The sequence below is a fragment of the Triplophysa dalaica genome, chromosome 20 (assembly GCF_015846415.1).
Source record: "Triplophysa dalaica isolate WHDGS20190420 chromosome 20, ASM1584641v1, whole genome shotgun sequence".
In the NCBI taxonomy this organism is placed as follows: domain Eukaryota; kingdom Metazoa; phylum Chordata; class Actinopteri; order Cypriniformes; family Nemacheilidae; genus Triplophysa; species Triplophysa dalaica.
In genome coordinates, this window is record NC_079561.1 from 11,745,770 (window position 1) to 11,760,336 (window position 14,567).

The 14,567-nt window shown below is 37.8% G+C and overlaps 2 protein-coding genes across 2 annotated transcripts in view; both read right to left on the reverse strand.

The window, feature by feature from the left end:
- Positions 1-1,371: 1,371 nt before the first annotated feature.
- Positions 1,372-7,623, reverse strand: lmod3 (leiomodin 3 (fetal)). Its single transcript, XM_056732769.1, has 4 exons — positions 6,247-7,623; positions 5,617-5,888; positions 2,705-4,207; positions 1,372-1,747 (listed from the first exon to the last, which is right to left on the reverse strand). Exons 1-4 carry the CDS (start codon positions 6,506-6,508, stop codon positions 1,700-1,702), a joined length of 2,085 nt encoding a protein of 694 aa, XP_056588747.1. The 5' UTR covers positions 6,509-7,623; the 3' UTR covers positions 1,372-1,699.
- Positions 7,624-9,004: 1,381 nt separating this feature from the next.
- zbtb46 (zinc finger and BTB domain containing 46) overlaps positions 9,005-14,567 on the reverse strand; it is a 75,508-nt gene continuing 69,945 nt past the window's right edge. Inside the window, exons 4-5 of the mRNA XM_056732772.1 lie at positions 14,381-14,556; positions 9,005-11,876 (exon numbers count right to left, since the gene is read on the reverse strand). Coding sequence (XP_056588750.1) covers positions 11,460-11,876; positions 14,381-14,556 — 593 coding nt within the window. The 3' untranslated portion in view covers positions 9,005-11,459. The remainder of the gene's footprint in view (positions 11,877-14,380; positions 14,557-14,567) is intronic.

Here is a 14,567-nt window from a genome sequence, read left to right on the forward strand (position 1 = left end):
GTTCAGTTTATAACAAGTTTATTCTTATTATCAGGGGATAAAGCATGCCAAACAGAGTTATTATTTTTTTGATTTTAGTTTATTTAGCGTTATTAATATTTGAATTTAGCTTTTATTTTGCACATTTTAGTTCTAGTTTTAGCAATTTTGTCAAATGCTTATGTCTTTTAAAAATGTATTTTCTTTAATTTTTCATATTGCTTTAAAAGATTAATTATATTTTGTTTTAGTTTATTTTTATAATTTTAGTGCTTTAAACTTGCAACGTTTCAGTTTATCCAATGTCAATCTTTTATTTGCATTTTCAAAGTTTTAATTCTAGTAAACTATAAAAACTTTGATTCCCCAACATGACACAGATTAGAGGGTTATTTTTAATGTACGTAAAGAGGAGCCCGATGATATGAAATGAAAACCTGACGTGGGAAGAAAACACTTGTTGCGCCTCTAGCATGTGGTTTATTTTGACCAGCAGATGGCGCTATTTGCCATAACAGACTCCAGTCGCTCCCGATAACCAGGTTCACTCAGTTGTGCTCCGTCTGGGTGTTTTAGAAGCATAAATAACCAAAATAATCAAGTGAAACCTTATGGTTTAATATTTAAAGTAACACAGTTTTACTCCAACATCCTTAAAATAGCATTAGGTTTAGACAGGGTCACGTAAAACTGTAAGAAGAGGTGACGAAGGCGCTACACAGTCAAAAACAACTGAAGGTTTGGTGAATTTATATGATTCTTATTGTTCTTTTATTACAATTCATTAGTTTTAATTGTTAATGTGATTATTATGTGTCATGTAAAGTTGATAGTCTGCATCGGCTAGGCATAGTACAAACGTGAACGGATGCTTATGTGCACCTTGATGAAATGGCAACGCCTGTAACTAATATAGGAAAATATTTTTACATAGTAATATTTTAATCAATTATTACTAAATTAATTTCAGTATTTATTTTAGAAATGCAGTTAAGTACATTCAAACAACGTTTCACCTTTTCACAAAGCAAATTCCCTTCCATTCATAACCATGTGTAGCTTTGAGAAGTCTTAGGAGTGAGGAGACGTGAGTCTTTGTGTTACAAAAGTTACAGTATGTCTAAGTCATTCGTTTGCTTAGGGCAGGTAAGTTTTTTATTATTTCAAGAAACTACATTGCAGTCAAACTGACATCTTGTTCATGTATGAAAAGGCCTGGATAAGTTTAGCGGAGGGTTTTACAGTAGTCCAGCAGGGGGCAGCACTGATGAAACGGTCCCTATTCCTTTGTTTACTTTTGTTTTACCCCATTAATAATTCTTGTAAGTAACAATGCTTATATCATTTATATAAATATCATAACAGCCAATAGAGAAAAAAGTGAACGTAGGGAAAAGTCAAGTGTGAGGTTTATTAGGTTTCTATACACTATAAATACATCAACTCAAAAAAAATATGTTAGCTAGTGCTACATGTACTCAGCATCTCCAACATTCACAACATCCCATGAACCAGTTCATATAACATGCATGTCACATCAATGAAAGTTACATTTTACAGTTCGGGTCACATTGCCACCACATGGTGCTTGATTCTTTTGCAACTGCGTGTCCAAGAACCACACGACCTTCTATTCCCATCTCCTTTCTCCATAGGAGCTTCATGGAATTGTTTGGCCACATTAAGCACACTCCTGTACCTCTTTATATTCTGTCTTGGCTCAGAATAGACTTGTTTCTCTCGACTCCAGGATTTTTGGCAGTGGCACCTGTGGGTGTCAAACACAGTTGTAAGCTACCTTGAAATGATGTCACAATGATCGGCATCACCTTTGTGAACACAACAATGCAAGTAAATTGAACAAGATTAGCAACTGTTTGAAATCCTTTGACGATACAACGTTTTTTACGCTTGCTGTCAACAAGTGTAACTTCAAACTTTAATATTAACCTGTCAACAAATGTTTGGCATATTCACACATTTTATGAATGTGTTTAATTTAATCATACAAGAATATCCTAGTTTTTTTATGGCACACCAAAAGGAAATTCTCGATAAATCATTATCAGGCAGGCAATAGTGGGAATGTTTCATTTATAAATATGCATGATTAATAAAATTAGGTGTTTACTAAAAACGTTTTACACATTATAACTATACACATTTGCAAAATATATAATACAGGTTTATTTGGGATTTGAGATATATATCATATTAAAGGGATACTTTGTCATTCTTAACTCACCTTCGAGTTGTTCGAAATCTGTATACATTTCTTTGTTCTGATGAACACAGAGAAAGATATTTGAAAGAATGCTCATAACCAGACAGATTTTGATCCCCATTGACTCTCATTGTAGGAAAAAATAAAAAGGAAGTCAAAAGTGCCCCAGAAAAGTCTTCTTTTGTGTTCAGCAGAACAAAATCAATTATAAAGTAAATTTTCCTACTATGGGAGTGGTGATCTGTTTGGTCATAACATTCTTCCAAATATCTTTCTCTGTGTTTATCGGAACAAATACATTTATGCAGATTTGGAAAAACTCGAAGGTGAGTAAATGTTGACAGAATTTTCGTTTTTTGGGAGAAGTATCCCTTTAATGGGTCGTCCCAACAGGCCCAGCTGTCTCTCACCCCCTAGACGATGCCTTTGGTTCAAACTTAGATGTTGCAAACAGCAGCTACAGAAATTCAATGCAAATTGAGAGAACCAAACTGTACATACCGATTTCAGATAAGCCACACCGCTCTGCTTTATCTCTGTGAGCAGGTGATCCCGAGGGGTTAGGTCCACTTTCGCTGGCTCTCGTCTTCGAGGGACTGGCTTCAGAGTCTTTATCATATCTTTAAGATTGGCTTTCTCATCCCCAGGTCTTCCACTTGCTGTGCTTCTGTGTTTGGAAACACTCCTCAGCTGTACATTGGCCCTGCCCTCTTTTCTCTCGTCCTTATAATTCAAATCCAGAAATGGATCCCTTCGTATTGGAGTTTTCTTCAGATGCACTTCCTGTAAGATATTTCCCGTGTCAGAGCGCTGTTGTGGCGCAGAATGCTGTTTCATCCGGTGCTGCTGAGGAGGACTCGGTTGCTCATGTGGTTCCGGAGATCCTCCAGGAACCATATGATCTTCTTGAGAATCTTGCAGTAGGGCCATTGGTATGAAACCTCCTAACATTTCCAGCACCCCAGGAGGTAAGTTCAAAGAGTTGGCGTACATCTCCATGACCTTTCTTTGTTCTTTCATCTGCTGGAACTTCTGCTCCTCCATTCTCTGCTGACGCTGACGGTCCAAGTTTCTCGTGAGGATGTTGGTGACCACCATCCGCGGTCCCGGGAGCTCAAAGTGGTATCCCATCTTTAGAAGAGTGTTGTTGGCTTTGAGGAGACGTGACGCTTCCATCTCGGCGTGGTGACCCAGCATGTGTCTTTGGTTGTGGAATCGAAGTTCATTAAGAGTCTCGTTGAATTGAAGGCAACGTATTATTGCGACGATGCCTTTTCCTGTTATGAAGTTCGATTCGATGTTCAGCGTGGTGATGCTTTTGTTCTCTTTGAGCATGTTTGCCAAGGCGAAGGCCACATTTTCGTCTGCCCCGGTGTTCGCGATGCTAAAACTTTTAACGTGCCTGTTCTTCTTGAGCGCGTTGACGTAATCGTGGAGCATTTCTTTGGGAATGTTTTCGATGTTGTTGAGGTTGACCTCGGTGACAGAAGGGTTGTTTTTGCGCATCTTAGTCAATGTGGACTCCAAATTCGTTTCATTCCCAGAAGGCCTTGCAGTTTTTTTAGCGAGGCTGTTTCCACCCAGGGCAAGTTTTGGGATCTTGAGCTTAGATATGACCCTCTCCTCTTTCTCAGGAACCCAGTTCTCATACGACGAAGGTGCAGACGGGATGCAGTCTGCTTTCTTTTCCTCATTTGGTTTAGTTTCAGTCTCATTACATCCTGAACCGTCGGACTTTGATTCAACTTTAGGATCTGCAAACTGTTTAGGTGGCTCTACAACACCTTCTGACGTCACTGTTTGGCTGTTTGCCTTAAACTCCACCTTAACAGGCTCTTCGCTTCCTTGTTCATCTTTCTCGATTTCCAATATCATTTCTTCAATCACCTCTTCCCCAACATCTCCCTGTCCTCCATTAACCTCCTCCACAATCTCCTCATAGACACATTCCACCTCTTCAACTTTATTTTCTTCCTTGGCTGCAAGTTCCTCTTGTTCTTTCTTCTGGTGATGACAAACAGACCAAAAGTTGAGGGGCATGTCCTGAACAACTTTTAAACACGGACGACAAATTATGAGGAACTTGCTCGAAGCCTAAATATAGCCTGTCCTGTTTGAAATCGCAGCATGACGGATCAGTTGCTGTTTGAAGGCATTTGTTGTTGTTGTATTATTGGCCTCTCCTAGTTGCAGTAGTTATAAATAGTCAATTTTGTCTAGATTAGGTTGTCAGATAAATATCGTCTGGCTTTGAGACTACATTAAAATACTTCCAACAAACCTACAACTGCTGGCTTAAACTACGTCATGTTCAAGGTGAAATACTTATATTTGAGTTGTTCACCTGTCATTTTAAGTCATTTAAACGTGAAAGCATACCACAGATGGTTTCAAAAGAGGTTCTACTAGGGCTGTCGCAATATCAAATTGTCACTACACAGTTGTCGTATCCAAAGGCATTTGCAATAACGATATTATAGATATTACATTGGAAAATGATTCATATTTTATTTACATTGTGTTAATTTTTTTAATTTGGTGTCAAATTATGATCATAGATATGATAAGACAGCGACTGTAAAGCAAAACGGATGCAATACCAACACCTACTTTGAAGTGTCAACCAGATTCTGGAAGTGAATGATTTATGATTTTATCATGTATAGCGTCAACACGATGTCGACATTCGACCTTGTTATTATAACATTTAATGTTAATATAGATATTGTTGTGACACCCCTATATTCTACATATCGCTGCTCTCAAAAATGTCAGGTCAAGACTGTGATGCCATATACCAAGTTTAATGACAATATATGAAAGTTTGGTGAAGATCAAATCCATTTTGGCCTGCTTGTCGTTGAATTCGTTGACATCCTTTGCGAGAACGGATTGGACAATCGAAAATCTAACTGAAAGATCTTTTTGTCAGCACTGTTCCTAGATGCTACATGCCCAAATTATTTGCAAATTGGACAAACGGTCTATGTGGAGTTTGATAAAGTACATTTGCATTAAATTCAATATGGCAGTATATTGGCATTTGGCAAATTTGGAAACCTTGTATCTCAATATTATTATTATTTTTGCCATAAATCGTTATCATTAGTCATCTTTTCTGTTTTTCACTGGGTTTTGCAAATATCTAACCAATAAATAGTATAAAACATGCTTGTCAACTTTAAATACACAGTGTTCAGTCAGTTTAAAAGTGATTTTGGACAAATTTGGACCTTTAGGGAAGGAAGGACAGTGACAATATTGTACATAAATACTGTACATATTACAGTATTTATGTAGCAAAATGACATCATAATGCATAATGTGTGACTTCACTCAATTAACATATTGCAAAATACAGTAAACACATACTTATACAGACAATAACTGGGGTTTTCTGCAAAGATTCTTACCTGGCTTGGTAATATAGTTACGGGAACTCTCTCCTCATCCATCATGCGTTTGGATTCTTTCTCCCAGTACAGATATTCCACCAGTGATCTGTGATCGAATGATCCAGTGGGAGGTTTTTCCGTCTGGTCCTTCTGTCTCATTCCGACCGGCACTCTCACATCAGGAGCGATCTCTTCCATCTCTTTTTGGAGCTCTTTGAGCTCCTCAGCCGACAGGCCTGCCAGAATCTCATCCTCGTCGATCTCTTCTTCTGACTCCGGCTCATTAGAATCTGCAGTGAAATGTGCACATTTACAGGAATACTTCATTCTGATCGGTCATTTGTGACATGTTGTGACTTTCTCTGCATTAAAACGCATATTACAGTTATTTTCCAAAAATGAATAAATGTTGATTCAATTTAATTGAGTGAGAAAAGAGTAATTAATAGTTGCATAGAAATGCTAAATACTTTTCCATCACTTTGAACAACAAATGATAACAGACAGTGCCAAATGAAGCTCTAGTCTACTGGGAGCTATTAAAAATAGAGAGAGACGTCAAACTCCATTATTACAGCACTGATTCCCCTGGCCTAATGGAAACAAACACCAAACTAAACTAACAAGAAAAGCAAATAAAGAAAATACCTTTGACTTTATCTTTCTGTCTCAGTCCTACCGGCATCCTGTCATCAGGAGCAATCGTGTCCATCTCATCCTGAAGTTCTTTGAGCTCCTCGGCCGACAGGCCAGCCAGAATCTCATCTTCATCAAATTCTTCAGATTCTTCCTCAGACTTCCAATCGGCACGAACAGACATATCTGATCCAAAACGTTCCCGAGAACAGAACTTCAGTCGTTGTTTTTCACAGTAACAACTCCGGACGGGTCTTATGGCCTCACACCACATGTGCCATCTAAAATAATCTCCATTCAACAGAGAGGAAAGTATTTATGGAACATGCGTGGAGATACAGACGTGGTCTTTTTTCAGCAGCTTGAGTCAGCTGGACCTCCCCCTGCATTTCAATGACGGTTCACACTTTAAAGAGAGAGAGAGAGAGAGAGACGGGTGGAAAGACAGCAGCAGGTGGACGTGACAGTCAAATGGCTTCCATGTTTCAGAGTCCAGTTACTTCCCCTGTACTTGACTAGAACGACAGGGTGATCGTAAGAAAAGGAAGCTCATGGGAAGCTCCAGCAGGTTTATCTAAAATATTGGTCATATTTAGTGTGGCTGGATGTCATCGGCAGTGGGAATACAGTGTGATTTGGAACAGACCTCTCAAACTGATTTATGGAGACAGAAATAATATCTGACTGAAACAACAAGGGAAAGTGGGCGGTCAAGAAAAGCAGAGTGATGTAATACGGAAAGACTCAACAAACATCAGTGCAGATTAGAGCTGCAGTTTGTTTTAATTTTGCACGCTGAGATTTATTTTTTAAACATCGTGTTTGTTCTGAAACTGTCTATGTATTTCTCTATGCAGTTATTGTGGCCAAAATAATTAGTTGTAAGGATATTATCACAACATCTGATGAAAAAAATATTTTAGCCATTGAAACTCAAAATACAAGTGTAAGGCCTCGTTCAAGACCGCCAGAGACACCCAGCGATAGTAACCTTTACTGGTTACTGGTTTGTTTTAAATATTTGAAAGTCAACCAAACCTATGAACGCCTTCTAATGACCTCGTAGTGAGAGACTAGCGACACACAACGACACTCTTAAGGCAAAACTTGAATTAGGTGCTGAATTATTTACAATATTGTGATGTGTGTAGAATTATCATGATATCGAAAATGATGTTTTTTATATCGAGGTTATTGTTAATGCCGGTCTGTTTATGATATATACACATAATAAAACACAGAAGAAATTACCTTCTGTGTTATACTGTATATTGTATTGATAGATATTTAACAATTAAGCAACATATACAGTAGACAACAACATCATTAAAAAAACATATATTTTTGAAACCCTTTGTAGTTGGATTAGTTGGGATGCTTTATCATCCAACCTGCACAGCTTCTCATAATTTATTGCTTAATTTCTGAGTTCTAGCCCTCTGTTCTCTCATATATTAATTTTTTTTTTACCAAAGAAACCTTTTATGAATATAAAGCATACACTTTAATTATTAAGGTCATTCACTAAAGTTGGAATAATTTCATTGAATTGTTAAGCTGAATCACATAATCAATCATCTTCCAGTATAATGGTTAATTCTCAAGAGTATCTATTACATTTGTTAATCAATTCAAATCTAATTACATAAAAGTGATAAAATAATTTAAAATATTTTATTTTTAATGTGTATAAAAGTATAGGCGTAGATCGTAAAGCTACATTTGGTAATTGTATCAGAGTGCCTGTTTAAAATGGCGTAATGGGATTATTAGTTATATTAAGTTGTAGCCTGTAGTTTGATTCGACAGACAAAGCAAAAAAACAATCACTGTCTGAAATATTGTGCAGTAAAATATTCACACACACCCACAGACACTGAAAACCAAACACAGACTGGGCACATACAGTACACATGTTGATCAACTGCATATAGGCACATTTCTTTTTGGGGCATTCTCACAAAACCATTGAAAAATCATGACCGTTAAATACAAAATATGTAACACAATCTCATAACCATTACACCGTGTCTACACCAGACGCGGCACGATCCGGCAAAAGAACGCATTAGAACCCATTATAATTGTAAATTTCGTTCACACTGGATGCGGCGTGGCACGATGCAACAATCCCATTAGATCAAGCCTTGTGTCATGTGGCGCCGGTTGTGTCCGGTGTAACACGCCCACCTACAGTGTGAGTGTATTATTTGTTGTAATAAAAAAATTCTAGATGTTCTCAAATGACCAAAACAGAAAAAAACTGTGACAGAATATCCATGTATGATAAAAATGAATTTAGCTTGATTTTGTTTGAAGTAAAACGTCTGCCATACCTTTCAAATCTTCCGCCTTTGTATTTTTCTAGTTAAAATTGTAATATTCTCATTGGTTATGTCTATAATTTCTTCTTAACATATACTTCATTAACGTCTAAATATTTATAATAAATAAAACTTGCTTTCTCTTTTTTAGCAAAACCTGCTATAGTATTGACATTTTTAGACTGTTGCAGCAATGGGATTTTCAAGGTCTTTAAATGAATGCTTTTAAACATGTCTAAATAGTTAATTGTTTATGCAAGTATTTTTCAAATATTGGAAATCTTGGAAACCAAGATTGTCTGAGAATCACCATAATTGCATTTGACCAATAACCGACTGTTAATTACTGACAAGCATCATACAAAGAGAAACATCAAATTATGGCATTACACAACCACTGCTACAAATATCAACATGAGGATTCATGATGGACTCCAGTGATGTAATCCATTTCCATTTTCAACAGATTTTATTTCAGTTAAAGGTAAAGAACACAATAAATTAAACAAACCGGAAAAAAGCAAAATGTCCAATAGTTTGGAGGGATATGGATATAAATTGTGCCGGGCATTTAGCCCAATGACATTTGAGGTTCATTAAGCTTGTACACATTCTACCATCCAACCATAGATTTCCCATAATTCCAGGCAAAGATTTTCCCATAATTCCACACAACAATGGTTGGCCTTCTAAATGATCAAGAGTAATGGCATACAGTAGAGCACATCCATTAAAAGTCGAGCATGTTTCCAAGGGCAACAAAATGAAACCTGCAATTCTACTCAAAAAATGTACTTTCAAGTGGCCCTTCTTAACATAACAATACCATAATCTGTGCTTTCTCAAAGCAGAGGGACAAAATAAAAAAAATCAACCAAGCAATACACTGTTTGATCAAAGCTTTGCACCTGTACACCAATCCAAACAAAAGCACTAAACGTACGTATACAACGTATACCAGGTAATATTTTTTTTGGTATATTATTCATTACTTAGTGTACGTTAGTAATATAGAAGCGTGTTTTGTATATATCTCGGAAGGTTCGTCCTTCGTAAATGAAACAGAATAAGAAAACAAACCAAAAAAAAATGTTTCATCACTCAGAATGCATGAAACTGGCACAATAGAATAACTTCTGAAAGCCACATGGCTTGCTGTCCATAGAAAGGCAAGATTGGAAAGTTCAAAACACTTTGTTTTTCGAGAAAGAAAATGTCAAAATGAAACCGATAATAAAGCTTAGCATCCAGCACTTAATAATAATAACATTAATAATAATAACCATGATGAGTACAACGATATCAACAGTAACCATAATAATCAAAATTTGTTAATCATAGTAAGTAAAGCATGATAAAGCGTTTTATTCCCACTGTCAAATATTCTGGCACGGATTGTTAAAACAATAAAGTGTAAAAAGACATTCATAATCCCGGTCCTCCAAACACACATTTTCTCTGTTGGTACATGATTCAGATAAAATGTTAGGAGACGATCTCTCTCTCGCACACACAGACACGCGCACACAAACAAACTTAATAAATAATCATTTCAACTCAACAAGTGAACAACAATTTCACTTTACAGCACACATCAGTCCTGGTGGTCACGTCATAGAACATCTTTGTATCTAAAATGGACCAAACACCAAAAGAAGAAAGATAGCTCAAAGCTGTGGTTCACTGATTAAGAAACTGATGCATATATTTCGGAATAATCCAGAAGTCAGAGCATTAAATATTTGGAGGGAAGGCATGAATTCTCCCTGTCAAATCACATATGTGATATAGAGGCAGACTCAATAAAACATGATGGCAAAGTTGCACAGAAAAATGCAGAGAGGGACCAGAGGAGAGAGTTACACCCCCACTCACCCCCCCACACATCATACCTACAAAATACACACAGTTGCATGAAGTTTTTTTTTAAGGAAACACGCCACACCGAAAAAGCCTGTGTATAAAACCGAACCCATCCCTGACAGTGTCCACTATGGAATGCAAATAATGAGGAAATATTACAACGGGACAGAAGTAATATTTCCATAATTCTCTCTCTCATCCCCATCCGTTGAAGACTTTGTTTTCTCTCCCATAAAAGAGAGAATAAAGATTGTTGAGAACTAGAAAGGTTTGTTTTCTGCATAGTGTTTGCTTATCTTCCCCGTCTGTTTTAAAAACACAAAATCAACTTTTCACTTAGAATTATCTATATACATGATTAATCTCCATTGATAGAAATGTTAGAGGAAAAGAAAATCGCAACGCAAACCATTACAAGGCATACATTATAATTAGCAAACCTAGCACAAATGTTCATACATAACAGTCATAAGGACATACTGTATATCCTTAAAGGTAGGTGCGGTCACCATATATATATATTTATATATATTTATATATGCAAACTGGATTAAAAATGTAAACCACAGAAACAGGGAATCGATAGGAATCTAGTCAACGTTCATGTTTTAAAGTGCAAGTCTGTCGCGGTTTCAACAATGTGCCAAAAAAAGTCTTCCGACCGCTTCGCAAAAGATAAGCCAGCGCCCTCTGGTGGTGACTGGCCGTATGGCAAGAGCACATTTTCGTACACTTTCTCAGTCTGACCCATCTTCAAGATCTGGACAATCTTCAAGATGACCGAAATCTCTTTTGTCTGAGGAAATAGCAAACACATAGACAGAAACCCGTTTGGTCCTCATGTAGGAAGAAAGGAGACGAACAACCAAAGCTTGGGTCAAAGTCCGGCCGAGAAGACTCTCCACTGTCTCTCCTTTGGCAGCGTCGTGGGCATCTCAAGGATCTCCTGGTGTGCGGCTCCTTCCACGTACTGAGATCCGATTGCCCCATTCTCCTTGCGGGAACAGGTTGATGTTGCTCGAGACTCAACGCATCGGACTATGAGATCCAGCTGAAGTCTTTCTCGCTTCCTGCCCTGGCATCTCCATCTGGAGCCGAGTCGCTCTCCTCTTTTCCGTCGTCTATTGCCCTATCTCGCTGAGACATCCCTGAGCCTGCCCGCCATTTCCCGTTCTCCTCCTCCCCTTCTCCCATCATCTCCGCCTCCCCCATCATCTCCTCCTCACCATCACCATCGGCAGCATCGTCAGGGAAACGATGGTCACCGGGATACAAGAGCTCTTCTTCCGGCGAACCATCCTCGCCATTTTGGTCCAGCAGGGCAGCCATGCCTCGTCCCGAGCAGTCTGCGCAGACACCGTGCCGGCGAGAGCCGTGCTTGATGCCCACGCTGGCGGCGGACATGAAGACACGACTGCACACTTTACACACGTACTTCTTGTCCTTACTGTGCACCTGAGAAAGAAAGAGTGACTGGTATGAGACAACACTTCATTTAGTACTGTAATTAAATCATTCAATCTGTGTCAGCCACTGTAGTGCATCGAAAGAAAGGGGTGAGGGGTGGAGTGAGCCGTTGGATGCAATTCGCAACTTCACCACTGGATGCCAATAAAATCTCAACATTGCTCCTTCAAGTAAAAGTCAAGTATGTTTTACATTTATTACATATACGCATTTGATAGACGCTTTTATCCAAAGCAAATTACATTGCAGTATACTACGCTTCATTTCTGAGTACGTGCAATCCCTGGGATCGAACCCATGACCTTGACGTTGCTAACCCCATGCTCTAACCACTGAACTACAGGAAAGCTGTCTAAGTATACCTTTCTACTTAAATGACTATAATATACAGTATATTATACTAAAATAATACACATGTAGTGTACGTTTTACTGTACTTTTTCAATTCCTCTTGGGACTAAATTAGACTACTTTTCAGTTCATAAAAGTATAATTTTAAATACTTTAAGTGTAACAGTAGTTATCTTCTACCACACTGCTTCTTTACAAATTAATTTTTGTCTGTACTAAACTATACTACAAGTGAATCTATAGGATCTATAGGTATACTGGTAGTTTAATAGTTTAATACTTTTGTACGTTGTGAAACTACACTATGAAGTCTGCTCTCAATAAACTACAAGACAACTTTAGTAGTTTCATTCTGCAAGTACATACTTGTAAGCTTTCTTTAAGTGAATGTAAAATCATACTTGTATTTTTAAAAAATAGCTTTTAAATTTGTATACTTTAAATTGATCTTTAAGTGTACTAAAAGTCAGGATCAGTTCCATGCATGTTTCATTTACTCTATTTCACCCTTAAGATGACTTGTAGAATAAACATGTAGGTTTGTAAGACATTATGTAAAACTTTCTGAAAAATTACTAGCCTTAATCTAACTCCAAATCAAGTATAATAAGACTTCTTCATTATACTTTATTTTATTTTATAATGCTATAGATCATAGTGCGATAAGTACGATCTAAAGATTGAGTACATATAAAATCTACTGCAGTTAGTCAGGTATGATGAAGTATTATTTGAAGTATATTTCTCTGCATATATTTCTCAGTATATAAAAAGTAGACTTGATGTATACTTGATTATTTTTTGTTTTAAATCATTATACTAAAAGCACACGTGTATAAACATTTTTGTAAGTGTGAACATGTTACTTGGAAAGTGAAAACGTGTCTTGAAAAATGTATGTATAATGCCATGGTACAGGGTACAGGTGCAGGGTACTTCAAAGGATATTATGGTAAAGTCACAGTACCTGTTTTTATAAGTGTCATATGTATGAATATACTCAAAATTGTGTCCCAAACCTTGTCAAATATCCAGAATCTGGATGTGTTAAGAAGGGAAAAGGAAGCATTACAGCCACATTACAGCCGTCTTTGAATTTTTCGCCACATTATAACCAGCGTCGAGAACAGCATATAGTTTGCGATCCATCATGATGCGGATCATGAATTATGCAACGTTAGGTGTTAAATGTTTCAGCGCTAAGCAGGAGCGCCACTGTCTGTTATCATGTCACACTATTGCAGGCCCTTTGATATGCTCCAAACCAGAGCTAATTTCTGTGGCACATCTCTTAGCCACACAGCACCAGCAGCCCGTGCCAAAGCCTGTATGTGTGTCTCTCCCATGAGAAGACGCGGTAAATACATGCTTTAAGAACAAGAAAATGAGAGGAGGTGTTAAAGAGCGCTGGCAATAATAAGGGGAGAGAAAAACTGAGATAAGGGGGTTTATGGGATATGACACAATCCTATATTTAATAGAGGGCCCACTCGGATGTCTCCCACACAGGAGCATCACATATTCTGTCTAGCCTTTATTTAAAAATGATAGAAATTTGGTTTGTACTAGATGCAAGAAACCTTTTTATACAATATTTGGAAGATTATGTGCATTTTGCATCATGCGGCATGTTTGTTTTTGTGTGTGAGGTCACTGAAACAGCATATTTCACAGTAACAGGTATAGTATACGAATAAAAAATGTGCATTCTTTTGTCATCACACAAGCATTGTTTCTGGATCTGATTCTGCTTGCAACTGTCACTTAATCAGACGCCCGCGTCGTGTGCTCACACATACACACAGGTGCGCACAGTGGTGCGGTGTTAACACACTTTTTTCCTTTATAGAGCGATAGCAACTAGCGACTTCATATGGGATAAATAGTAAAAAGCCTCGCCCAATAGTTACGTGTAGAAATAGATTATGAATGATTTTTTAATGGGGGCTTTCCGTCAAAATGATGGATAATGAAAAAGTCTAGAGCAACCACTGATATATCTGATACATTTCAGTTGATAAGCTTATTGCTCCCTGAACTCTCTGTAAGTCGCTTTGGAAGTCGGCTAAATGATTTAATGTAAATAAGTTTCAGTCGATTATGTAGCGCCCACTGTTGGTTCTGTGTGGTACTGCACTCACCAGTGTATGACGCTTCATGTGCTCTCTCCGGGTGAACTTCTTGCCGCAGATCTCACAGGGATACGGCCTCTCGCCCGTATGCGAGCGCATGTGCCTCTTCAGGATGCACTGGTGCATAGCGGAAAAACTGCAGTACGGGCACTTAAACTTCTTCCTGATCACTGTGAAGTCATTCACTGTAAACAGA